Here is a 25,563-nt window from a genome sequence, read left to right as displayed (position 1 = left end):
TCCCTTGATGAGAGTGGTGAGTTGAAGTCTCCAACTATTATGGTATATGAATCTATTTCCCTTTTCAGTGTTTGCAGTATATTCCTCACGTATTTTGGGGCATTCTGATTCGGTGCGTAAATATTTATGATTGTTATGTCTTCTTGTTTAATTGTTCCTTTTATTAGTATATAGTGTCCTTCTTTGTCTCTTTTAACTGTTTTACATTTGAAGTCTAATTTGTTGGATATTAGTATAGCCACTCCTGCTCTTTTCTGGTTGTTATTTGCATGAAATATCTTTTCCCAACCTTTCACTTTCAACCTATGTTTATCTTTGGGTCTAAGATGTGTTTCCTGTAGACAGCATATAGAAGGATCCTGTTTTTTAATCCATTCTGCCAATCTATGTCTTTTGATTGGGGAATTCAGTCCATTGACATTTAGTGTTATTACTGTTTGGATAATATTTTCCTCTAACATTTTGCCTTTTGTATTATATATATCATATCTGATTTTCCTTCTTTCTACACTCTTTTCCATATCTCTCTCTTCTGTCTTTTTGTATCTGACTCTAGTGCTCCCTTTAGTATTTCTTGCAGAGCTGGTCTCTTGGTCACAAATTCTTTCAGTGACTTTTTGTCTGAGAATGTTTTAATTTCTCCCTCATTTTGAAGGATAATTTTGCTGGATATAGGAGTCTTGGTTGGCAGTTTTTCTCTTTTAGTATTTTAAATATATCATCCCACTGTCTTCTAGCTTCCATGGTTTCTGCTGAGAAATCTACACAAAGTCTTATTGGGTTTCCCTTGTATGTAATGGATTGTTTTTCTCTTGCTGCTTTCAAGATCTTCTCTTTCTCTTTGACCTCTGACATTCTAACTAGTAAGTGTCTTGGAGAACGCCTATTTGGGTCTAATCTCTTTGGGGTGCGCTGCACTTCTTGGATCTGTAATTTTAGGTCTTTCATAAGAGTTGGGAAATTTTCAGTGATAATTTCTTCCATTAGTTTTTCTCCTCCTTTTCCCTTCTCTTCTCCTTCTGGGACACCCACAACACGTATATTTGTGCGGTTCATATTGTCCTTGAGTTCCCTGATACCCTGTTCAAATTTCTCCATTCTTTTCCCTATAGTTTCTGTTTCTTTTTGGAATTCAGATGTTCCATCCTCCAAATCACTAATTCTATCTTCTGTCTCTTTAAATCTATCATTGTAGCTATCCATTATTTTTTCTATGTTTGCTACTTTATCCTTCACTTCCATAAGTTCTGCGATTTGTTTTTTCAGTTTTTCTATTTCTTCTTTATGTTCAGCCCATGTCCTCTTCATGTCCTCCCTCAATTTATCGATTTCATTTTTGAAGAGGTTTTCCATTTCTGTTCGTATATTCAGCATTAGTTGTCTCAGCTCTTGTGTCTCATTTGAGCTATTGGTTTGTTCCTTTGACTGGGCCATATTCTCAATCTTTTGAGCGTGGACAGTTATCTTCTGCTGCTGGCGTCTGGGCATTTATTCAGATTTCTCTTGGTGTTGGACCCAGCAAGGTTGTAATATTTTTCTGTGAAATCTCTGGGTTCTGTTTTTCTTATCCTGCCCAGTAGGTGGCGCTCGTGGCACACGTTTGTCTGCGGGTCCCACCAGTAAAAGGTGCTGTGGGACCTTAAACTTTGGAAAACTCTCGCCGTCCTGGGGGTTCGCTAGCCGAAACGGCTTGAGCCGGCCGGGGTCCGAACGCAGGGAGGGTTGCTGGTCGCCGCAGCCAGGGAAAGAGCCCGTCTGAATTTCCTAGTCGGCCCTGGGCAACAAGCGTGGCGGGAGGGCGCCAGCGGCAGCAGCCCGCCCGGGAGAGTGCACGTTCCCCGGGAGTCACGGGTTTGGAAGGGGCCTCCCCCACCCGTCACCGTTCTCCGCGGCCTGGGGGTTTCCGATCAAATTCTCTCAGTTGGTCCGGGGGCTGCGCGTGGTGTGGGCGCCAGCCAGGGCGGTTTCAGGGGACTGCCTCTCCAATTCTCCCAGCCGGCCCGGGAAGGGGGAAGGGAGTAACTCCGGCCGCTTGCCACCCCGCCCGGTAAGGCCCGCGCGCCTCGGCGATCTCACCCGAGCTGCTTCTCTCAGCCAGCCAGCCGTTCCAGGATGGGGTACGCTGTCTTTTTTATCTCTGTTGTGGCTTTGGGCGCTTTCTGTATCGTTTCTACTCCCCTAGTAGGTGTCCTGGAGAAGAAACTAAGATCCGCGCGTCTTACTAAGCCGCCATCTTCCAGGAAGTCTCAAGTAGAGTATTTTTATAGGCAATATCCACACCCCCAAGACAATCTGCCTCCAAGACAGGGAAAGCAGGTGTCAGCTTTATCCTTTCAGGCATTAACTGTTCATGACACATCATTCCTCATCATACTCAACCATATGATACTCAGCTATACTACAAGCATAACCAAATAAAAAATTACCAACAGAATAAAGTAGTCATTGTTGTTAAAGATAATGGACAGTGGGGCAGACCATGGTGGCTCAGCAGGCAGGAATGCTTGCCTGCGATGACAAAGGACCCGGGTTCGATTCCCGGTGACTGCCCGTGTAAAAAAAAAAAAAAAAAGATAATGGACAGCGTATCTTTCCTGCTAACCTGAATAGATATTTGTGAGTCAATGTGTATAACTGCTGTGGATAACACTTACTTATGAACATCTGAGTTTGAACATGTAAAGTGATAATCATTAGACTTGATACTTTTGATATAATCCTGTCATAAATTTAATAGAAACAAAATGGTAACATTAGGAATTTTTTAGTAAGTTATAACTTTTGTAGAAAAGTTTATAAGTGAATGTGTTAAATAACTTTAATTGTGGCGTCACAAGAATTTATTGAAATTCATAATTCCCTTCAGTGGCTGACAAAATACTCCATAGAGTGTTCAAGCCAAGTGAATAGCAATTTAAAGGAAATACTTGATTTTAATATGAATTTAGATGAGGCTCTAAAATGAGATGTGTCTCAAGAGTATCAGTCCATTGTGATTCTTCTAAGGATTGATGCAAAGATGCCAAAATTAATATGCTCAAGAAAAGGAATTAAATGGATTGATTAAATGCCAATCACATCCTAAATCACATATGTTACTCTTAGGTACTTAAGGAAAATAAAACATTTTAAGAAAAAAACAACAAAATCTACATGATTATATTGACAGTTTAACTTAAAAAGACCTGGCTGCCAAACCACATTTGAAAACAACCAGACAAATTAGAATTGCAATAAGTTTCCTGTACATAATGAAAACAATCTAAAACTTAATTGTGTAATTAAACTGGTGCTTCTGGTAACAAACCAATAATCATCTTTTAATGATCCCATAAATCTATTCTAATCCAAGTGCTATTTAATATTTCACTTGAATTTCTATTAAGTCCTCTTATCTTCCTCCCCCAAGGAGAAGCAATAAAACATTTCTGTAGTATTCCACATGGTATTGCAAGATATATTATTAACATTAGTAGGCTGTTTATTTTCTTTATATATACCTCAAACTTGGGTTTTCTTAAAAAATTATTTGTAAAATTGATTTGAACACAAGGAAATTTTATTTTGCATATTTCAATGTGAAATGTCTTACAAACATTAATTAATTAAATTTCATAACTACCAATCAGAGTGATAAAATAGGAATCATGTTGAAAATAAGTAAACCAATAATTAGGAAGGTTAAGTAGCTCATTCAAGGTTATCTTTCCAGTGTTCTATAAGAAACAACAACAAAAACGGAGAGCAAATACACAGTTTCTCTCTCTTTCTCAAACATAGTCATATACTCCTTTATCTAGTTGTGATGCACTAAAAATACTTTGCCTGCATAATTCTGTGTTACCTGTGAAAACAGCACCTTTGTAAACTGCATCACTGCTGCCCATGCAATGAGAAGGAAACTTCTGGACTACACAGTGACACTGACTGAATTAACAGTGGGAGAAAAACATTTAACCCTTCTGAACTACAGTTTTCCTATCTGAAAACGCCTAAAAAATGTGCTTAGCACATTGGAGATGCTCCCAAAAATAGAATGAATGAAAGAAAAACATACCTGGTTACATAAAAAAAAAAAGGGAAACTACATTGGGAAACTGGATATAATCAAAATGGCCTCTAAACAATCAAAAGAGTCAAAGCATTAAACTTTAATTCTTTTCTTTTTACTTTTTTTTTTTTTAGGGGCAGGCACCAGGAATCAAATCCGGGTCTCTGGCATGGCAGGCAAAAATTCTGCCACTGAGCCAACATCACACGGCCCATTCTTTCCTTTTTTTTCCCTCTTAAACCTTAATTCTTATGCATCATATTTATGCATAAAGATTCTTAAATGTTTACTTGTGTTGTTTGCTTTCATTTTAGACAAAATCCTAATAAATATTAGTACTTGTTTTCTCAGTTAAAAATATAATAGAAATGGGCATCTAATTTGGAGAAGAAGGTCTAATAGAATTAGCAGGAAGGAAAAAGAATTGATGCTCTCAGAATGAGTGAGGAATAAGAAAATCTAAAATAATGTAATCCAGTTGATGGCACCATTTAGTGTCAATTAACTTACCTAATTAGCACTTCAGGGCATCCATGTTATGACAACATGGTATGATAACTGATGTGTCTGATTATTGTGTTGAATTGTCAAAAATGAGACAATTCTAAATGCTCTGTTTAAGCTGGGAAAGAAGAGCATATTACATTTTGAAAGTTATCCATAAAAAATAACTAAAATACATTTTGAAAATTATCCACTAAAAATAACTAAAATAAAATAAATTTCCAGCTCCAAATTTATTGGAACTGAAAGAGATATGCCCCATTTATCTGAAAATAGGGCAATTACAAGTAAAGAGATTGAAAAAGTCCTCAAAAGTTTCCCAAAAGAGGAAAGCCCAGGACCAGATGGCTTCATGGATGAATTCTACCAATCATTCCAAGAAGAATTCATACAAAATCTTATCAAACTCTTCAAAAAAACTGAAGAGGAGGAAATACCACCTTATTCATTCTGAGGCCAACATCACCCTAATATAAAAGTCAGATCAAGACGTCACAAGAAAGGAAAATTAGAGCAATTGCTCTAGTGAATATAGATGTAAAAATCATCAACAAAATACTTGCAAATAGAATCCAACAGCACATTAAGTAAGTCATATACCACAATCAGGTGGGTCTGCAAGAGTGTTTCAGTGCAAGAAAATCAGTTCATGTAGTTAGTAGTACACTACATTAACAAATTGAAGGGAAAAAAACACATTATCATCTCGACTGATGCAGAAAATGCATGCAAAACAATTCAGCATTCTTTCTTGATAGAAACACTTTGAAAAACAGAAATATAAGGAAACTTCCTCACCATGATAAAATGTAGGGAAGCATCTTCAAGGTCTTGGGGTATCTGGTAGTATCTTCATGGTACTGGCATGAAGACAGATGTATCGACTAATGCAAACTAAAGCATCTAGGGAAAATCCACAGCTAACACCATAATCAATGATGAAAGACTGAAAGCTATTCCTCTAAGAACCCACTGTCGCTACCGTTATTCAGCATCATGCTAGAAATTCTGGCTGGGCAAGTTAAACAAGAGAAAGCCATAAATGGCATCCAAATTGAAAAGAGCGAAGTAACACCTTTACTATTTGCAGATAACATGATACTATACGTAGAAAGTACTTGACAGTGTATACAGTAAAGCTACCAGAGCTAATAAACGAGTGATTATATAGCAGGTTACAAGATTAACATGTAAAAATCAGTAGTATATCTATACATTGGCAATGAGCAATTTGAAGAGGAACTCAAGGAAAAATATTTCTATTTACAGAAGTTAGTAAAAGAATAAAATACCTAAGAATAAATTTAACCAAGCTTATAGAGGGCCCATACACAGAAAACTACAAAAGTTTGCTACAAGAAATCAAAGAAGATCTGAACAAACGGAAGGATATTCCTTATTCATGGATTGGAAGACTAATTATCAAGGTGTCATTCTACCCCCAAAGTATTTACCGATTCAACACAATCCCAATTAAAATTCCAAAAGCCTACTTCCTAAAAATGGGGAATAAAAAGTTACAAATTTATTTGGAAGGGTAAGGGACCCAGAATAGGTAAAAACATCTTTAAAAAGAAGAAAGAGGCTGAAGGACTCAAGCTTCCTGACTTTAAGTATATTACAAAGCTACAATGTTCAAAACAGCATGTAACTGGCATGACTAATGCAACCAAATTAAGAATTCAGGAATAGTCGCTCACATCTATGTCCAATTGATATCTGACAAGGCTGCCAAGTCCACTTAAACTAGGAATAATTAATTTCTTCAACAAATGGTGCTAAGAGAAATCACATCCAAATTGAAAAGAGCGAAGTAGCACCTTTACTATTTGCAGATAACATGATACTATGCATAGAAAGTACTTGACAGTGTACAGTAAAGCTGCAAAAGAATGAAAAAAAGACCCCATCCTATGTCACATAAAAATTTAACTCAAAATGGATCAAAGACCGCAATTTAAGAACAAGAACTATGAAACTCCTAGAAGAAAATGTAGGGAAGCATTTTCAAGGTCTTGTGGTAGGTGATAGCTTCTTGAACTTTATACCCAAAGCACAATCCACGAAAGAAAAAAATAGATAAAGGGACCTCCTCAAAATTAAAAATCTTATGCATAAAAGGACTTTGTCAAGAAAGTGAAAAGACAACCTACGTAATGGGAGAAAATTGGAAACCACATATTCAATAAGGGTTTAATATCCAGAATATAAAGAAGTCCTACAACTCAGCAATAAAAAGGAAAACACTGACTTAAAAACTGAGCAAAGGACTTAAGTAGACATTTCTCTAAAGAAAATATACAACTGGCTAAAAAGCACATGAAAAGATGGTCAACATCATTAACTATTAGGAAAATGCAAACAGAACCACAATGAAATATCATTTCACACCTTATATAATGGCCATTAACCATAAAAACAGAGCACTATAAGGGATGGAGAGGATGCGGAGAAATAGGAACACTCATTCATTCCTGGTGACAATGTAAAATGGTTCAAATGTTGTGGAAGACTGTTTGGCTGAATAGAACTGAAATTAGGGACTCAAACAGACATTTGCACAGCAATATTCATAGTGGCATTTTTCACAGTTATAAAAAGATGGAAGCAACCCATCTGTCCATCAACCAATGAATGGATAAACAAAATGGGGTATATATGTACGATGGAATATTATTCACCTGTAAAAAGGAACAAAGTCCTGATGCCTGTGGCAATATGGATCAACCTTGAGGACATGTTGAGTAAAATAAGACAAACATAAAAGGCCAAATAATGTAGACTATCATTGTTACGAACTAATTATAATAAGCAAGCTTGTAGAGTTAGAATCAAGAATATAGGTTACCAGGCAATAGACTGAAGTTAGAGAATGCGGAGTTGATGCTTAACTTGTACAGAACTTATGTTTAGGCTCGTGGTAAAGATTAGGAGATGGATGGTGGTGATGGTAGCATTTTATTGTGTGTGTGATCAACAACACTGAACCATTCTCAGGTGAATGTGATTAAAAGAAGAAACTTTAGGATGTATATATTACTAGAATAAAAATTAAAAGAAAACATAGGACTGTTCAGCACACTGGAACATATTGTAGATGAAGGACTATAGTTAATAGTACAGGTATAAGACTGTTTTTTTCATGGGTTGTAACTAAATATGACAAGGCAATAATAATAATAGAGTGGTATATGGGAAAAAATACACCTAAGGTAAATAATGGATGACTCTACAGAACTATTTTAATAATCTTTTATCAATTTTTAAAAAATGTAATTACTGTTCAAAATAATGCAATTGTAAAATAAGTGCAACCATCAACAATGAAAAACATTTCCTCGCCATTGATGGTGGGGTGGCTATGGGAATTATGTATTTTATACGTGATTGTTTGTAAATGCACACCTTCTCTAATAAAAAAAGTTGGCAAAAGACTTGAATAGATGTTTCTCAAAAAAGAGATACAAATGGTCAAAAATCACATAAAAATATGTTCAACATCTTTAGCCATTAGGGAAATCCAAATTAAAACCTTAGTGAAATACCACTTCACATCCACTAGACTGGCTGCTATTAAGAAAACAGAAAATAACAAGCATTGGAGAGGATGGAGAGAAATAAGAATCCTCACATTGCTGGTGGGAATGTAAAACGGCGCAGTCGCTGTGGGGAACAGGTTGGTGGCTCCTCAGTGTGTTAAGTATAGAATTACCATATGACCCAACAATCCCATATCCAGAGACCTGAAAAAATATTTGCACACTAAAGTTCATAGTTGCATTATTCACATTTTGACAAGAGGTGGAAATAACGCAAGGGTCTATCAATGGAAGAATGGATGAACAAAATATGCTATATCCATACAATGGAATATTAGCCAGTTGTAAAAAAGAGTAAAGTTCTGATACATGCTACAATATTTATGAACCTTGAAAACATTATGCTAATTGAAATAAACCAGATGCAAAAGGACAAATAAGGTATGATCACACTTACATGAAATAATTGGAATATGCAATTCGAAAACAGGTTACCAGGTATAAGGGTAGGGGTGGGGAAGGGGAGTTAATGCCTAATTGGTAGAGAGTTTCGGTTTGGGGTGATGAAAAAACTTTCACAATGGATGGTATTGAGGGTGTCATAATACTGTGAATCTGTTTAACACTACTGAACTGTATACTTGAAAGTAACTAAAATGTTTAATTTCAGATTGTATATTTATTATCAGAACAGAATTATATGACACAAAGAGTGAACCCTGTAGTAAACTATGGACTACAGTTAATATAATTCTTATAATATTGCTTCATCAACTGTAACAAATGTACCACACTAATGCAAAATGTTAATAATAGGAAAAATTATGTGCAAGGGGGAAAATGTGAACTCTGTATTTTTTGCATGATTTTTCTGTAAACCTACAACTGCTCTAATAAAAAATTAATTTAAAAGATCAGTTTCTACAAATATGTAGATCTATTTCTTGATTCTCTAGTCTGTTCCCACGACTTATTTGTCCATTCTTATGCCAGTACCACAATGTCTGAATTACTCTAGCTTTGTAATTTGTCTTGAAATCAGTTAGTTTAGTGTTAGTCTTTTAACTACTTTCTTCTTTTTTTTTTTTTTTTTTTTTTTTTTTTTAAAGGAAAGACAGAGAGAAGGAAGGAAGGATAGAAGGAAGGAAGGAAGGAAGAAAGGGAAACATCTTTAAACATTTTCTTGTTTTATTGTATTTTGTTTTTCCGTTTTTTGTTACATGGGCTGGGGCCGGGAATCGAACCGAGGTCCTCCGGCATAGCAGGCAAGCACTTTGCCCGCTGAGCCACCGCGGCCCGCCCAACTACTTTCTTCTTATTTCAAAGTTATTTTGACTATACTAGGTCCTTTACATCTCCAAATGAAATTTGAGGATTATTGATAGTTAACATTAATGTCTCCTGGCCCTCGAAGGAGTATCCTTTCATTTATTTAGGCGTTAATTAATTTCTCTTAAAAATATTTTGTGTTTTTCTATGTACAAGTTGTTCACATTTTTGTCAGATTTATTACAAAACATCTTATAGTTTTGATGATGTTAATATTATTTTTAAATTTCAATGTCTGATTGATGCTTGTGTCAAGAATTTAGTTGTGCTTTGTATATTGATATTATATCCTGCAAATATGATAAACTAAATTTTTATTTCTAGTAGCTTCTTTGTATATTCCATATGATTTTCCATCTAGACGAATATTTGATCTGTGAGGAAAAAGTGAGTTTTTCTTTTTCCTTTAAAATCTCAGTGTCTCATATTATTTTTTCTAGACAAAATTACACTGGCAGGAACTGCTAGCACAATACTGAAGAGAAGTGATGAGACTGGATATCCTTGCCTTCTTTCCTTCTTCAAGGGGAAAGTGTTCAGTTTTTACCTGTTAAGTATTATATTAGCTATAGATTTTTGTGTGAGTGTCTGTTTATTGGAGGCGGGGATGGGGAGTAGGTAAATGCCCTTTGTTGAGTTAAAGAAGTTTCTTTCTATTCTTAGTTTGCTGAGATTTTTTATAAGATATGGATGTTGGATTTTGTCAAATATTTTTGTGGTCTTATTGAAATGAAATCATTTGTTAACAAGACAGATCACAGTGAAACCAAACGTGTTCCTTGAATAAATTCTATTTGGCATAGATAAGACTATTCTTTTTATATATTGTAGAATTTGATTTGGCAAAATTTTATTGATGATATTTATCTTTGTTCATGAAGAACACTCACTGCAGGTTTCTTTTCTTTTTATGCTTTTGACCAATTTTGTTATCAGAGAAATACTGGCCTCTACAATCAGTTAGGAAGTATTTCCTCTATTTCCAATTTTCTGGAATAGTTTGCATGGAAAAAGTATTATTTCTTCTTTAAATATTTGGTAGAATTCACAGTGACTCCACCTGGGCTTGGAGTTTCCTTTGTGGAAGTGGTTTAAATTATGAATTCAATTTAAATATAGATATAGTGCTAGTCAGTTTATCTATTTCTACTTGCATGATCTTTCGTAGTTTGTGTCTTCCTAGGAATTAACCAAATTTATTTATATTGCAAAATGTAGCAGCAACTTCATAAAGTTAATCATGGTGCTCCCTTGCTCGCTATCCCTTTTTTTGTTTTCCGCATGGGCAGGCACCGGGAACCGAACCAGGGTCTCCCACATGGCAAGCAAGTACTCTGACTGAGCCACCACTGCCCACCCTGCTATCTTTTTCACTATCTGGAAAATCTTCAGTGCTGTTATCTCTCTCATGCCTGATACTGAGCATTTTTGTCTTCCCTTATTTATTTATTTTTTTCTCTGATCAGTCTGGCAAGAGATTTGTCAATTTTTTTAATCTTAAAATTAAATTTTGATTTCATTGATTTCCTCTATTTTTTGTTTTTCTGTTTAACTGATTTCCACTGTTATTTATCTTATTTTCTTTCTTCTGCTTACCTTGGGGTACATTTGCTCTTCTTTTTATAGTTGATTAAAAGAGGATACTTCTCTGGTAATAATGGTTGTTCAATATCACATTCTTTAGAATTGTACAGCAAACTCAAAGAGGTTCTGTGGCTAATTAATACTCTTGCCACACTTATATATATAATTAAAACAACTCAAATAACATGGTTTTGTGTATGTGTGTTACAGTCTTAATCTTGAATTTCTATTGAAGGGTAATTTTCAATTCTATAGATATAAAAGTCAACTTGTACATTAACTGGTAAAAAGATGCAAGTAATTTCTGTTTGGTGGAACTGATAACCCTAAAGGCTTATCAAATACAATAAGCCAAATTGTATTTAAAAAGCAAATTAAATACAATTTACTACCCCGTTTGAATTTAACCAGCTTCTCTCTAACCCAGTAACCATATCCTAAAATAACTTTGTTACATTAAATACAAACACTTAGTTTTTAAGGGCTCTTTGGACTGTCTAAACAAACTCACTCCTTCTAGCATTAATAAATGAGTTAAATAAAATCTCTGTACATGTGTTCATCTTATATTTACCTGAGGGTCATGATTTTAACTTAAAAACAAACACCCTTCTACTACAGCTATAAGTATTCTGGGTAAGGAAATTAAAAGCAGAAGTCACATTCTTTGAGTGCTCTGTAGAGGACATACTCACTTGTTATGACATAATCCGATCTAATTGAATATAGCTCTAGTGCTGGCCAAATAACTAACTCTATAAACCCAAGTTTATTGGTGACATTCCTGAGCTCCAAGTTACCTATAAAATGAAGTATAAAATACCACTACTGATCAGTCTGTGTAGCCTAGCATTAAGGGGAAAATGAAACAAAAATTGGGGGGTTGGGATCCAAAATACCTGCCTCTACACTTAGGGATTATATGATGGGGGGCAAATTATAGGATTACTGAGCCCCAGAATCTTCTTATGGTAAAAGAAATTATCCTCAGTTAAATACCTACCCAACAGGGCACTTAGGAGAAGTAGATATGACAATACGTGTAAAAGGCTTTGCAAATTTTAAGTATTACTCTCATGTCAGTAATTAGAATATACATTAAAAGATTTGCTCAAGTTTAAAACGCTTAAAAATTATGTCTGTGACCTTGGTATGCTATAGCACATTATAATAAAATAAGATCTTGTGATATGCTTCAATCTGTTCTAAATATATGACTCTAAAAATTAGATTTATATGTTCCTTTCCTTCCTTTATATTTCTTTTTGTACTACAATTTGTTAAGTCTTCTGTAATGTACCTGAATAATATATTTGCACCTTCAAAAATGTTTATTTTTATTTAAATGCTTTTTATCTGTTCAGAGAGGGCACTGAAGCAAAAATGGACTATAGTCAGGTGGCAGAAAAAGTGAATTTATAAAGGGCTTTAATTTGAATCAAGCAATAAACATTTATAAACACATCACACAGGCCTAATATTCCTGGGTCCTGTTCAAATGAGGAAAAATAAAAAAGAATAGCTAAATTCAAGGAGGGTATGATGAAAATTTCATGGGTTGTGTTTACCCTAAATACACACACAAGGATATGAGACATGAGAACAGCACTCTGGCTTCAGACAAAGAATCATAATTGGTAAGTTACTATGCAAAAGTTAGAATTAATCTCTTGCATATATATGCATGAAATCTTATGAAAAATGCAAAGAGGATTTGAGAGAACACAGTTCCTAAGTTCTTGTTTCTTGTCAGAAAATTCAAATATAAGAATGAGATAATGTAAGTCAGCTGATTTGACTTAAGTCAGCTGTGTAAATGGAGTCATTTATTATTATAAAACTATTTATTATTATTATTATTATTACCATTACTACTGTGATGTTATTAGATGATGGAACTGATTGGCAAAACCAGAGTTCAAGGCAGAGTTCTAGAGTAAATAGAAGAACCACTAGACTAATAGTAAGGAAATGTTGGCTCTAATATCAGCTCTACATCACATAAGCTGTGTGAATTTCAGGGAAGACAAACTGGGCTCTTGGATTAATCATGTCTGGGGTCAGATGTAGATAAGCATAAAGAAAGACAGCCTACAAACAAAGGAGTAAAATAAAGTCGGGACTCAGGGAAAGAACTTCCATAGCTGGTTCTCTGTCTAAACTATGGTTGAAATGTTTCAGTGGATATATGCTGATTTCTTTTCTTTTATTAGAGAGACTGTAGGTGCAGAAAATACAGAGTTCCCATATACCACCTGTTTTAGTTTGCAAGCTGCTTGAATGAGATATACTAGAACTGGAATGGCTTTTAAATGGGGGGATTTAATAAGTTAGAAGTTTACAGTTCTAAGCCTACAAAAATGCCCAAACTAAGGCATCCAGGGAAAAATACCTTAATTCAAGGAAGGGTCAGGAACACCTTTGTCAGTTGTGTAGTCATGTGTCTGGCATCTGCTGGTCCCTCGCTCCTGGGCTCCACTGCTTTCAGCCTGTTCTTGTGGGGGTTCCTCACTTTGCCTTTTCGAGGCTGGCTATCATCTCGTGGCTTCCCTTAGTGCTCTCAAGGCTCTGGCTTGCTTAACATCTCATAGGCTTGTCTGCTGGGCTCCAAGCATCTCCAAACATCCATGTCTCTCCTCTCCAAGTGTCGATATCTGTATCATTGCTCTTTCTCTTGGTTCTGTTCTGTTGGCTCTCAACTTTCTGTCAACTCTGTCATTTCTGGTTCTTTCCAAAATGTTTCCTCTTTTAAAGGATTCCAGTAAACTAATCAAGGCCCACCTGGAATGGGTGGAGTCACACCTCCATTTATTCAAAAGGTCATATCCACAATTTGGTGTGTCACATCGCTGTGGAAAAAATCTAATCAAATGTTTCCAACCTACAATACTGAATCAGGATTAAATGCACCCACAAGACTGGATCAGGTTTAAAACCTGGCTCTTCTGGCGTACATGCTTTCAAAGCAGCACATCATGCTGTTAACACCTAGCAGGTGTATGGTAATTTGCTACAATTCATGAAAAAACATTTTTATATTTTCATATTAACTGTAGTTTAAAATACGGTTCACTCTGTTGTACAGTCCTTTGTTGGTTTTCTAAAATTGTTATTTTAGTAGCTAGTTTGAAGATGTATATATCCCAGAAAATTATATTCTGAAAGTTAATCCATTCCTGTGGGTATTGACCCATTGCAAGTAGGTCTTTTGGTAAGTAAGACCTTAACTGTGACCACCTCATTTAGGTTGCATCTTAATCTTCTCACTGGAATCTTCTATAAGTGACTAAAATTCAGAGAAAGAGAAAGAAAGCTGTGGAAGCAAGAAGCTGAAAGCAACAAAACCAGAAGAGAAGGGGGAGACCAGCAGATACCGTCAGGTGCCTTGCATGTTTCAGAGGGGTTCAGGATTGCTGGCAGCCAGGATTCGGGGAGAAGGTATTGTCATGATGATGCCTTGATTAGGACATTTTCACTTCCTCATTACTGTTAGTTTGTAGCTAATAAATTCCAGTGTTAAATGCCAACTCATTTTATGGTATCTGCTTTCTGTAGCTTAGCAAACTAGAACAGTTGTGTTTTAATTTTCATTCACTTCATGATATTTCTTAATTTCTCTTGTGATATCTTCTTTGACCCAAAGGTTAAGAGCACATTGTTTAATTTCCAAATATTTGTGAATTTTCCATTTCTTTCTTGTTATTGATTTTTAGCTTCATTCCATCGTGGTTGGAGATGATACATTGTATTTCAAAACTTTAAAAAATTTATTGAGACTTGTTTTATGAGTTGCCTTATGATCTATCTTGAAGAATGATCCATGTGCATTAGAGATTAATGTGTATTCTGCTGCTTTTGTGTGAAGTGTTCTATGTAGGTCTGAAAGGTCTAGCTGTTTTAGAGTATCATGCAAGCCTTCTGTTTCCTTACTGATTTAGATGTTCTTACCATTATTCAAAATTGTATACTGAAATCTCCTACTGTTAATGTAGAAGTGTCTATTCATCCAATCTGTCAATATTTGCTTCATCTATTTTGGAGCTCGGTTATTAGGTTGCATATATATATTTATAATTGTTATAAATTCTTTGAATCGACCCTTTTATCAGTATAAAGTAACTCCCTTTGTCCCTTATACCAGCTTTCATCTTAAAGTCTATTTTATTTGATGGTAGTATAGATACCCAGCTCTATTTTGGCTACTACTTTCATGGTATATATTTTTTCTTTCTTTCACTCTCAGTCTACTTACGTCTTTGAATTCATGTGATTATAAATACACATGAAACTAAATTTAACATCCTAGAAAAAATATATAGCTATTAAACTTTTCCATTTGGGAAATCTCTCATACTCTCACTAACACTAGGGACTACCAAGTTAATTGGTCAAATTCTAGACTTTGAGGCATAATCTTATGAAACTTATTTCTGTAGTAGAGAAACTAAGCCTAGCTATAATTATGCCTAAGAGTTACTTACATAGAACCTCTTTTGTTGCTCAGATGTGGCCTTTGTCTAAGCCAAACTCTGCAAGTAAAATACTACTCTCCTTCCTACATGGGACATGACTTATAGAGTGTGAGTCTCCCTGGAAATGTGGGACATGACTACCAGTGATGAGCCTGGCCCTGGCACCATGGGCTTGACAATGCATTCCTGACCAAAAGTGGGAAAAGTAATGTAACAAAATAAGGTATCAGTGGCTAAAAGTGTTCAAATAGAGTCAAGAGGCTATTTTGGAGGCTACTCTTATGCAAATTTTAGCTAGATATTGTTAATTGCCACAGTTCGCCAAATCCTAACCAACATCATTCCTGTTAATCCTAAAGAAAACCCATGGCTCTATTTGGGACCCTACAAAAGTGGCACACAGTAAATTTACTCTTCAGAAGCCTAAAACCTTCAGATGGTTCCTAGGCCACATAAGTCCTGAAATCCAAAGGTCCCAGTTTCTCCAAGAATAACAACCAAATCTATCCCATTATCTCATGTGGTCAATGCCCCTTTTCAACGTGAAAAAGGCTAGAGTGGGCACAATCCAAATATCCCTAAAGACTGGGAGATGGATCAAAGAAGAAGGAGGAGTTAAAACAGAGAAGTTAGGATTTAACAAATGGAAATGTCTACTAAATAGGTATATTGATATTTCTTTTTAGTCTCCAGTGTCTTGGAGCATTTAGAGGGAAAATCAGAAATTATGAAACTATAACCCAAACTTTGAAATCTGTTCTATAACTACTAGTTTAAATATACTTTGAAATGTATTGCTTTTTTTGTATATGCTATATTTCACAATAAAAAATCTTAAAGAATTAAAAAATTATCATCTTCAATCTATAATAATATTTATTTTCACTATCAACTTATCTTCAATAATATACACATATTTTGCTCCTATACCCGAGTCCTCCCACCATAATTGTACATTTTACAAATTATATCTTTGCACATATTTCCAAAATCATCATTTTATCATACTTTTTATGCACTTGCATTTTAGCACCTGCATAAAGCATGTAGTGAAGTTATAACAAAACATACAATAAAATTGCACTGGCATTTATAACTAGCCATATGGTCACCTTTACTAGAAGTCTCTATTTCTTTATGCTGCTTTGATCCACTATGTCTTTTCCTTTCAGTCTGAAGAGCTCTTTCTAGCATTGCTTGTAGAGAGGTATAATAGTGACAAATTCCCTCAGCTTTTGTTTATCTGGGAATGTCTTAATCTTTCCCTCATTTTTGAAAGAAAGTCTTGTCAGATATCAAGTTCTTGGTTGGTTATTGTTTTCTCTCAGCACTTTAAATATTTCATGCCATCTTCTTCTTGCCTCCATTATTTCTGATGGCAAATCAGCACTTAATTTCATTGGGATTCCCTGTGTATATCTCCTAGATCTTCTCTTGTAACTTTCAGAACTTTCTCCTTGGCATTGGATAATTTGGTTACTATGTGTCTGGAATTTGTTCTCTTTGAGTTTATCTTGTTTGGGTTTTGTTGTGGACTTGAATATACATACATTTCCATAAATTTGGGGAGTTTTTCTGTCACTATTAGTTTTAATATTCCCTCTGCCTCTTTCTCTTTCTTTTCCTTTTCTGGGACTCCCAAAATGCATATATTAGCATGCTTGATGGTGCCCTGCTGGTCCCTTAGGCTCTGTTTGTTCTATTTTATTCTTTTATCTGTCTGGTGCTCAGTCTGAATCCTTTCAGGGGTATTGTCTTCTAGTTCACTGATTCTTTCTTCTGCCACTTCTAATCTGCTGATGAATCTCTGTAAGGGATTTTTCATTTCAGTTATTGTTCTTCAATTCCAGAATTTCTCTGTAGAGATTTCGATATTGCTCATTCATTGCCTTTCTGATATTGTGTAGTTCTCCCTCTGTGCTTTCCTTTATTTCCTTGAGCATATTGAGAATTATTAATTTATTGTCTCTATCTGGTATGTCTAAAGTCTAGGTCATCATTTCCTGTTTCTTTGTGTGTTTTATAATCTTTTTTTGCACCCTGTACTTTTTAATATTTTAACTTTGGGATTTAGTCTTGGAAATGTTCTCTAAGTTAGTGCTACGACAGATTTTCTTGAATGTCAGGAGCTAACCAAAACAAACAAACCAAGGCAAAACTCTGATCTATTCCAGAGCCTAGCCATTTTGTTAACTAGATCAACCTGAGGCAAAGGGAAGTGACGACTCTTCTCTGCCTTGTCTGATTCTGGAGTCAGGGAGCCTGATTCTTCTCCTGGGCCTGTGGAAGCCCCTGTTTACAAGTGTTTGAGTGTATGCCCCTCTACTCAATTTGAAACAGAACTGTTACCTTTCCTGGGTGCTCTTCAGAGTTATTTAATACAGGTAGTCCTTTGTTCCAGGTCCATTCAACATAACAGTTTCTCACACTGTGCTCGCTGTCTGCAAGCAGTTTCTCTGTCTTAGGACAAATTCTGGTGGGGCGATTCCAAGACACATCCCCAGCTCAGTCTTTCACACTCCCTCCTGGAAGACTGGTTCTGATGTACATGCACACCAGTATGCAACAGGGGCCACTCTGCTGCCAAAGGAACAGGGTGAAGGACCCATAATGGAAACACAGTCCAGCTCCACTGTGCATTGTGGAGGGTGTGGGGTAAAGGACTACAGGGGCACCAGGAACTACTTCTCTGGCTTTTGAAACTATATTTTTAAAATTCAACACTAGCCCAGTTAATGTAGCCATTTAACTCGTTTCCATAGTTTTGAAGAAGGTTACAGCTTTTAAGATTCCTCTGCCCCCTTTACCCAGAAGTGTTGGAACAAAGGCCACCCTCAGGGCCAGTCCTCAGTGATCTGAAGTAACTGATCAAAAGTACAGATCTGGGATGAGACCATGCATACCCAGAGTTTGCAGGACTAGTTCTTTATGTCCCTACCTGGCACATATGTACTGTGCCAAGAGCCCCAACTGTTGTCCTCAGTGCTGGGAGGTGGGGGAAGAGGGATTGTAGGTGCTGCAGGCAGGGTGAAGCCCACCAGGTTTTACTGCAATTTACCAGCCTCTTCATCTCACTCCTCCCTGGATACTGTACAGTGTTTCCCTAGATTCCAGGGTTTCAGAGTGGTTGGTTAAGATATTTCCTGCCAGTTCCAAAGTTGTTTTGCTGGAGGGACTGATTCCTAGAGCTTCCTACTCTGCCATCTTCCTACTGTTTTCTTTATTCTTTATGATTGATTATTTCTTGAGAATCTACTACATGCCAGACTCTGTAAGGTACTAAGTTTACTGAAATGGATAAAATACAGAGCGTGTCTTGAATTAACTAATACTTGAATAGAGAAGATAGATGCAAAAGTAGCTACACTCAGAGCAGGTACACTTAATTCAGATTGGGGTGTCATGGAAGACTCCTAGAGATGGAGACAGTGAGCTGAGTCAACATGGATGAGTAGGAATAAACCAAGGAAATGCTTTGAGAATGGATGAGTAAGTGGTATGGATGAATAGCAAAGGCCAATGGTGTGGCATTTGATGAGGTGGAAGATGTCATTTGAAATATGAATTGCTGCACACTCAGTTGGTGAGGTTGACAGAAGCCAGACTAAACCAACAACCTTGCCTTCTAACCAGAAGAATTTAATTTACATTACATTTTATTTTTCCATCAAAATTTTGACCCAATATTCACACTCCTCAGATTCCATTTCAAAATACTTCAAATAAAGAGAGTGGTGATCTAATAAATAAATATGCTTAATATTACCATAAAATTCATCTTTTTTCTTTGCCAGATTATTTCAGTGGGTTGCACAGCTGAATAATTTTTTGTTATATTTGCATGTGTCAAATGGACATACATTATTGCCAATATTCTAATCAACCTTATCTAATATCAGAAGATGGTATCTAGTCCAGGTTTGTAGGCAGCATTTTTCTCTGCAAAATCTCTGCCCAACAAGCTTCTGCATGAATACCTCTAATGACAGGGGAGTAACTTCTTCCAAAATCAGTCTAACCTATTTTTAAATACCTCTAGTGGTTAGAAAATCCTTTCCTATAATGCTTGGCTATCTTTTCCTCTCATGTTCTATTTGTGGACTTGGTTTTGCTCTTCGGAGTGGCACTTTTTATAAAAAGGAAAAGTTTAAGGAAGAGAGGGCCATGGTCTTGGAACTCACATCTTTCCTCATACTGATTCGGGGGAAAAGTCTTCTCTGCTTCATAGACTGAAGGCCTGAGGTTAGAAAACTACCTAGCTCAAAGGGTAACTTAAAATGAGTCTTTGTGAATGTATGTATTTTTCCAATTATGCCATCACTATGTGCTCTGGTACCATTTCCAAGGCAAATAAGGTATGCATGGGAGAAACCTCTGGAAATTCTCTAACTTGCTCCTCAGATACTCCTTGCCACATCACCTCCTATGGTTGAGCAGACGTATTACGTGTAACGAGAGAATATTCTTGACACAAGTCTCATATACAATGGAATTTTGATGGGTTTTACACATTTCTCCATCTTCAGGTGATAGCCTGGGATGAATAATTTATAACTACAGTTGAAATCAGAAAGGTGTCTTATTAGACTGGTAATGAGCCCTGGAGAAGCTAAGGGAATTTGACTGTATTAAATCTTCACAAATAATGGTTGTACACCTTTTATATAATGGCTGCCTACATCGATTTTATTTCACTTCTATTTCACATGAGACCAGTGAAAATGACAAATCAATTAAAAATAAATGACCCTCTAATCACCTTTTCACTGGACTATTAATATCTCTGAGCACACCTCATAAATCAACCCTAAAATATAGTGGTAATTTGATAAAATGGTTGAGATGGGTAGATGTGGACATATCACTGCTTTTGTTTATACTTAATTCTCTTTTACTATTACTATGTTATGCTATATTATGAAATCTCTTTTAAAAAGCATTCAACTACTTTCTCTATCAGACAGGAATATAATAATATCAGTATATCTTAAAAGATATTTAACTATCTTTTGGAGCCTGCTGCCTCATTTCTCACTGATGTGGGTTATAAGTCCCAATAGCATAGGAGACTGAGATACTCTCTAGACATTTAATAATTAAAAAGAAATATTTACTAGGTATGAGTAATTTTGTGTTATACTTATTTTATTTTCTCTTCAGAAATGAGGGAATGGAGGGAAAAATACCCAGTTACGAGAGGATTCTGATTGTCTGTAGTCAAGCAAGATTTTACTGAAGATGTTCCATGTACTATTTCAGACTAGGAGCTCTTAGCCCTGGGTACACATTAGAAGCAACAAGAGATTTGAAGAAAAAAGTACAGATGCCTGAGCCCCATCTGGAATCTTTGAGGGGAGTGGTATTGAACACCCATATTAAAAAACACATATATTGAATCATTTGCATTCAAGTGTGAGAACCACTGCTTTACATAAAACTTCATTTGATTCTCTATATCATGTTGCATCATTAATCACCATGGTCATGGAGTGATTTATAGGAAAACATGTCCATTTATTTTCTTAATAAAACATTGAAATGCATTAGATGTACTCTGCATATAAGTACAAGCTATTCATGACTCATTCATTCAACTAGTAACCAGCTTTTATTTTTTTTAATTGACCACTAAAATTTAGGAAAAAATACTTGTGTGAATAATTCATAGCACTTTCAACTACCTTTGAGTTTGGGAATGTAGAAAGTCTATTTTTTGCCATTCAAGCCTTGATGACATATGTTTTGATAGTTTACGGAGAACATACTGAATTTCTATTTATTCAGATTTTCTTTGTGTTTTTCAGGAAAGTTTTCATTTATTGTTTTTTCTTTAGGCCCTATTGTGGACACTGTTGTCTGTCTCTTCTACATCCATTCCCTACTTTTTCCTTTCTAATTGTATACTAATTATGCTTATGGGTTCCAAGCTCCTCTACAGTGCTTTAAGGTAAGCTGACTTCATTCACATTCCCAAAATGGATATTGGTTAGTTAAGTGCATCAACAGATGACATTTCAAGGAAATAATTTGGTATGATGCACTCATCACTTAAACTGGCAAAATCAGCCTGAAGGGATGAATCTCCATTTTATTATCAGATGAGAGTTTCCTCCTCCATTAAATAATAAGAAGAAAGTATGTTGCTTCACTTGTTCCTTCAGACATTTGGAAACCATACAGGTGTCCTTATATGGAAAAATCTAAACTCCATATTTCAGCAAGATCAGATATGGAAAGAACTGCTATATTTAATAGAAATATTACCATATAAAATAACATACCTTATTTATTAAGGTATATGTGTCAACAGAATTTGTTGCTTGTAGCCAAAAGTGTGGGGATTTACACATGTGTTTTATTTCTTGTGGTGCTACTATTAAATAGTTATCTTAGTTTATTTTCTAACAGGATATAGCTAGTATAAACAAAATTTCAATGAATTAATGACTAAAAAGAAGTCCAAATATTTCATACATTGTAAAGTGGTTTGTGTATGTGATGAATTACTTTTTATACAAAACAAAAAAGTACTAGAATGTATTTTGAAACACTCTGAAGAATATACAGCATAAAATTGGCATTTTTAAGCCAAGCTTTGGACGAGTTAGAATCATGGAATGTTTTTAGTCTTTGCTATATGTGAGTAATTTATTTGCTGTAATCAAGAAAGGAAAAGAAGGTGGTGCAATGGTGGCTCAGTGGCAGAATTCTCACCTGCCATGCCAGAGACTCGGATTCAATCCCCGGAGCCTGCCCACGTAAAAAAAAGACAAAGAAAGGAAAAGCAATCGAGACACATACCTATTCCTATGGATCAGTTTGAGAGAAAGAGTCATTAAGTGCCTTAAAATATTACAATCAAAGCAATATCTTAACTGTGCTCCTGTAGACACAGTCTATGAGAAGTTTAATCACTTGCGCATCTATACTAGGAATAGAGATAAAAGTTCAGCCACTGGTTGGATGGTGTTTTTAGTCCTTTTCTTCACATTAAATATAAATATAGACGTAAGTGTAGATGCACCATAATGTGTCTCACTTTTTTCTCCTTTAATAGTTCAAAGCATACTGAGTATAAAGAGCGTTTTGAACATGATGATCAGATAAGAAAAGCTTAATATTTGAAGATTCATTTTCTTCTGATTGCTCTATTTTCAACAGTACATTTATACTGATAAAAGGTGAATTACTTACCCCAGTTCTTTGAACTTCCATGAAAGTAGCTCTTTGGAATGACTTCTCCCATACGGCCAACTCACTCCCAAGTTCTACATTGAAAAAGTGACTCTTCCCATGGCCAACCATGACACTGAAGCAATATGGCCTCTGTTCTTCAAAATCAAAGTCTTGAAGACCCAGATATAAGTTTGCTTGAAACCAGCAGTCATCAGTAAGCCAAAACTGAAAAACAAAGCATGAATTGAAAAGCTATTAGAGTTGGTAGGTAGTTCTCAGACTGAGGAAATCCAATCCCTCCATTTTAGAGAGATCGCTAAAAGAGTTGGTTAAATTTGGGCTGCTGAACTGTGCCATGTGTGGGATCCTCTTAGTCACATACTTAGACACTAATTGAAGAACAGAGTGTCTTTCTTGTACATTGTTGGTGTGGAAATGGACTCATATTATTAGCAAGGAAGAATTTGTTTGACCTTGAGCAATTTATTTCATTTCTCTGAACCTCAATTTTTGATCTGTGAAATAAAGTGATGATAAAAAAAGTTTATTATAAACTTTGAATGACAGAGCAGATAAAATAAATGGTACATGCGTGCTCAATTAATATTAGCACGCATATTATCATTATGTATTTCCAAATAAAAAACACAGTCTGTAAGGCAATGGTGAGCCACAGGGTTGATTTCAATTTTAAATATATTTTTCAGCTAACTGAGTTTCTGATCAAATAAGCCATCATATTATCTATCATTAATATATTCCACTAACCCCATTGCTAAAGACTTTCCAAGACTGTAAGAATACAAAAACCATCTTGTGTTCACTTTTGTGGAAAACAGTAATAACAAAAAACAACAAACATTTAAAAATTACTTAGATATTTTTGCTATTTATGTTTAACCTTTCTAGCAACAATAAAGAAAATTTAAGGGAGAGAAATAATTCTATTAAACCTTTCTGGTCATCTGATTTTTAATTTTTCATATTCTCTTCCATGCCATCCCCATGTATACACAAAATTATATAAGCTTGTAATAGGATTTCAATAGATTACTTAAAATATATTACAACATTAGATTTTAATATATTTCTCAATGATCTTATAATTCTTCAAATATTCACTAACTTAAATAATACATTATTAAACATTTTTATGTATATAAGTTTTGATTCTTTTGAAAGACTTTAGAATAAATTCAGAGGAGTCAGTTCATTTGATCAAAAAAGGGAACTTATGACACTTCATTTGAATTGAAAACCAGTAAACTAAATTTTATATTCAAGAGCAAGAAGTTGGAATTAAAATAATTTTGAACAACCTGAGAATTCCCTTGAAGGAGCTCTCAAAGAGTATTTCACAGATATTTTGATCTTATTTTCTGGAACTCAAACTGTGTAGTCTCACAGAAAATAATGTGTTATAACTGCTATATGAATGAAATTAATGACCCATATGTGGCTCATTTCTCCAGATATTTCTTGTAGCTCTCTTTTGAAGCAGTAATTCAATCCTTTGGAGTGCAGTGTGTCAATGTGACTCAAAAATCAGAGCAATTACAAAGCTAAAGGTCAATGGCTTGCCAATGGCTTGCTGCAAATAGTCAATAAGTGACTTTAGGAATATCATTTAGGAATCTTTTTTTTTTTGTCCCCATTGCTTGTGAGAATATCAAGAATTCTCCACTTGGGGAAGTTGAATTTTCCCCCTTTTTTTATTATTCCCCTAAGGTGACTTTGCAAATACTTTTTTTAAAATTCACTGTTCATTTAGGAATCTTTATACTCAGCTTTCTAATTATCCAAAAAGGGGTACTTTAAAGATTGCTGGAGAACATATTATTAGCAATATATACATTTCAGATAGATTCAAAGAACATCACAGTTTGTTACAAGAGAAAAAGGATTGGATTTAAGATGAGCTTTGAAACCAAGCAACCTGGGTCCCACTCCTGCCTGCCAGTGGGGCTAAAAGGAAGTTACTTTGTGCTTCAGAGTTCTTAGCTGTTAAATGAAGACAATAAGATCAACTTCTAGTGTATGAGAGGATTAATTGTGGTTCTGTAAATGATGTGCTTAGAGTAGTTCCAATGTAAGCACTCAACAAAAGATAGCTATTATTATCAAAATCCCCTGCCAACCATATTAGAAATGCAATTTTCCTGAAACTTGTAAAATTGAATTTTTTATAATGTGAGAAAATAACCATTTGCTTTCACATAGGATGTTCCTTACTGTTAAATGGTATTTTGCTTATATACTATGTGGAGGCTTTTACTAATTTTTCTTGATTGCAATCAAGGCACTGATTGATGTAATTTTCTCATCTATTTCATGGTGAGTGTTGAAACATGGAGCACATAATTTTAATAGCAGGAAAAAGTACTTTTTAGAGAGGAGAAAACACCATAGAAAAATCATCACAACTCCAAAATTTGATTTCTGGTTTGTGCACTGGTGACTATGAAAACAAACAAAAAACTAATTTTATACCAAAAAGGACTAGTTTTATGATAATTATGCATTTATTTTCATTTATGCAAAATGAATTAGATATATATAGTTTTAAATTCATATGAGCTAAAGAATCACCATCAACAATGAAAGGTGTGTAAAAATGGGAGATAGTTTCATAAAATCCTATTTTAAGACTTCTAAATAGGAAATTCAAATTCACAGAATTCACTTTTTTTTTAAATGTTGAATGATATAAATTTACTATTACTATCTCTCCATATATTGAATTTAATGCCTTTGTCGTAGCTATTCTTCTGGCTAATTCCATGGTTTCATAATCATTTTAAAGCATGGTTTATTGATCAATCTTTTTTCAATCTGTTTGGGAAACTAAGGTGGAGCAGATAAAAAGAAGAGGTGACTCTATAGTTTATTAATGAACCACATTAATGCT

At 35.1% G+C, this 25,563-nt stretch overlaps 1 protein-coding gene across 16 annotated transcripts in view; it reads right to left on the bottom strand.

Annotated features, from left to right (window-relative positions):
* Positions 1-25,563, bottom strand: part of SNTG2 (syntrophin gamma 2) — a 484,887-nt gene that overhangs the window by 72,526 nt on the left and 386,798 nt on the right. For all 16 annotated transcript variants that reach the window (XM_077153049.1, XM_077153052.1, XM_077153057.1 and 13 more), the window contains one exon: positions 22,674-22,880. In XM_077153049.1, the coding sequence (XP_077009164.1) occupies positions 22,674-22,880 (207 nt within the window). The remainder of the gene's footprint in view (positions 1-22,673; positions 22,881-25,563) is intronic.

The sequence above is a fragment of the Tamandua tetradactyla genome, chromosome 3 (assembly GCF_023851605.1).
Source record: "Tamandua tetradactyla isolate mTamTet1 chromosome 3, mTamTet1.pri, whole genome shotgun sequence".
Taxonomy (NCBI): Eukaryota; Metazoa; Chordata; class Mammalia; order Pilosa; family Myrmecophagidae; genus Tamandua; species Tamandua tetradactyla.
The sequence above is the reverse complement of the archived record's forward strand: the minus strand, read 5'-3'. Positions and strand labels throughout refer to the sequence as shown.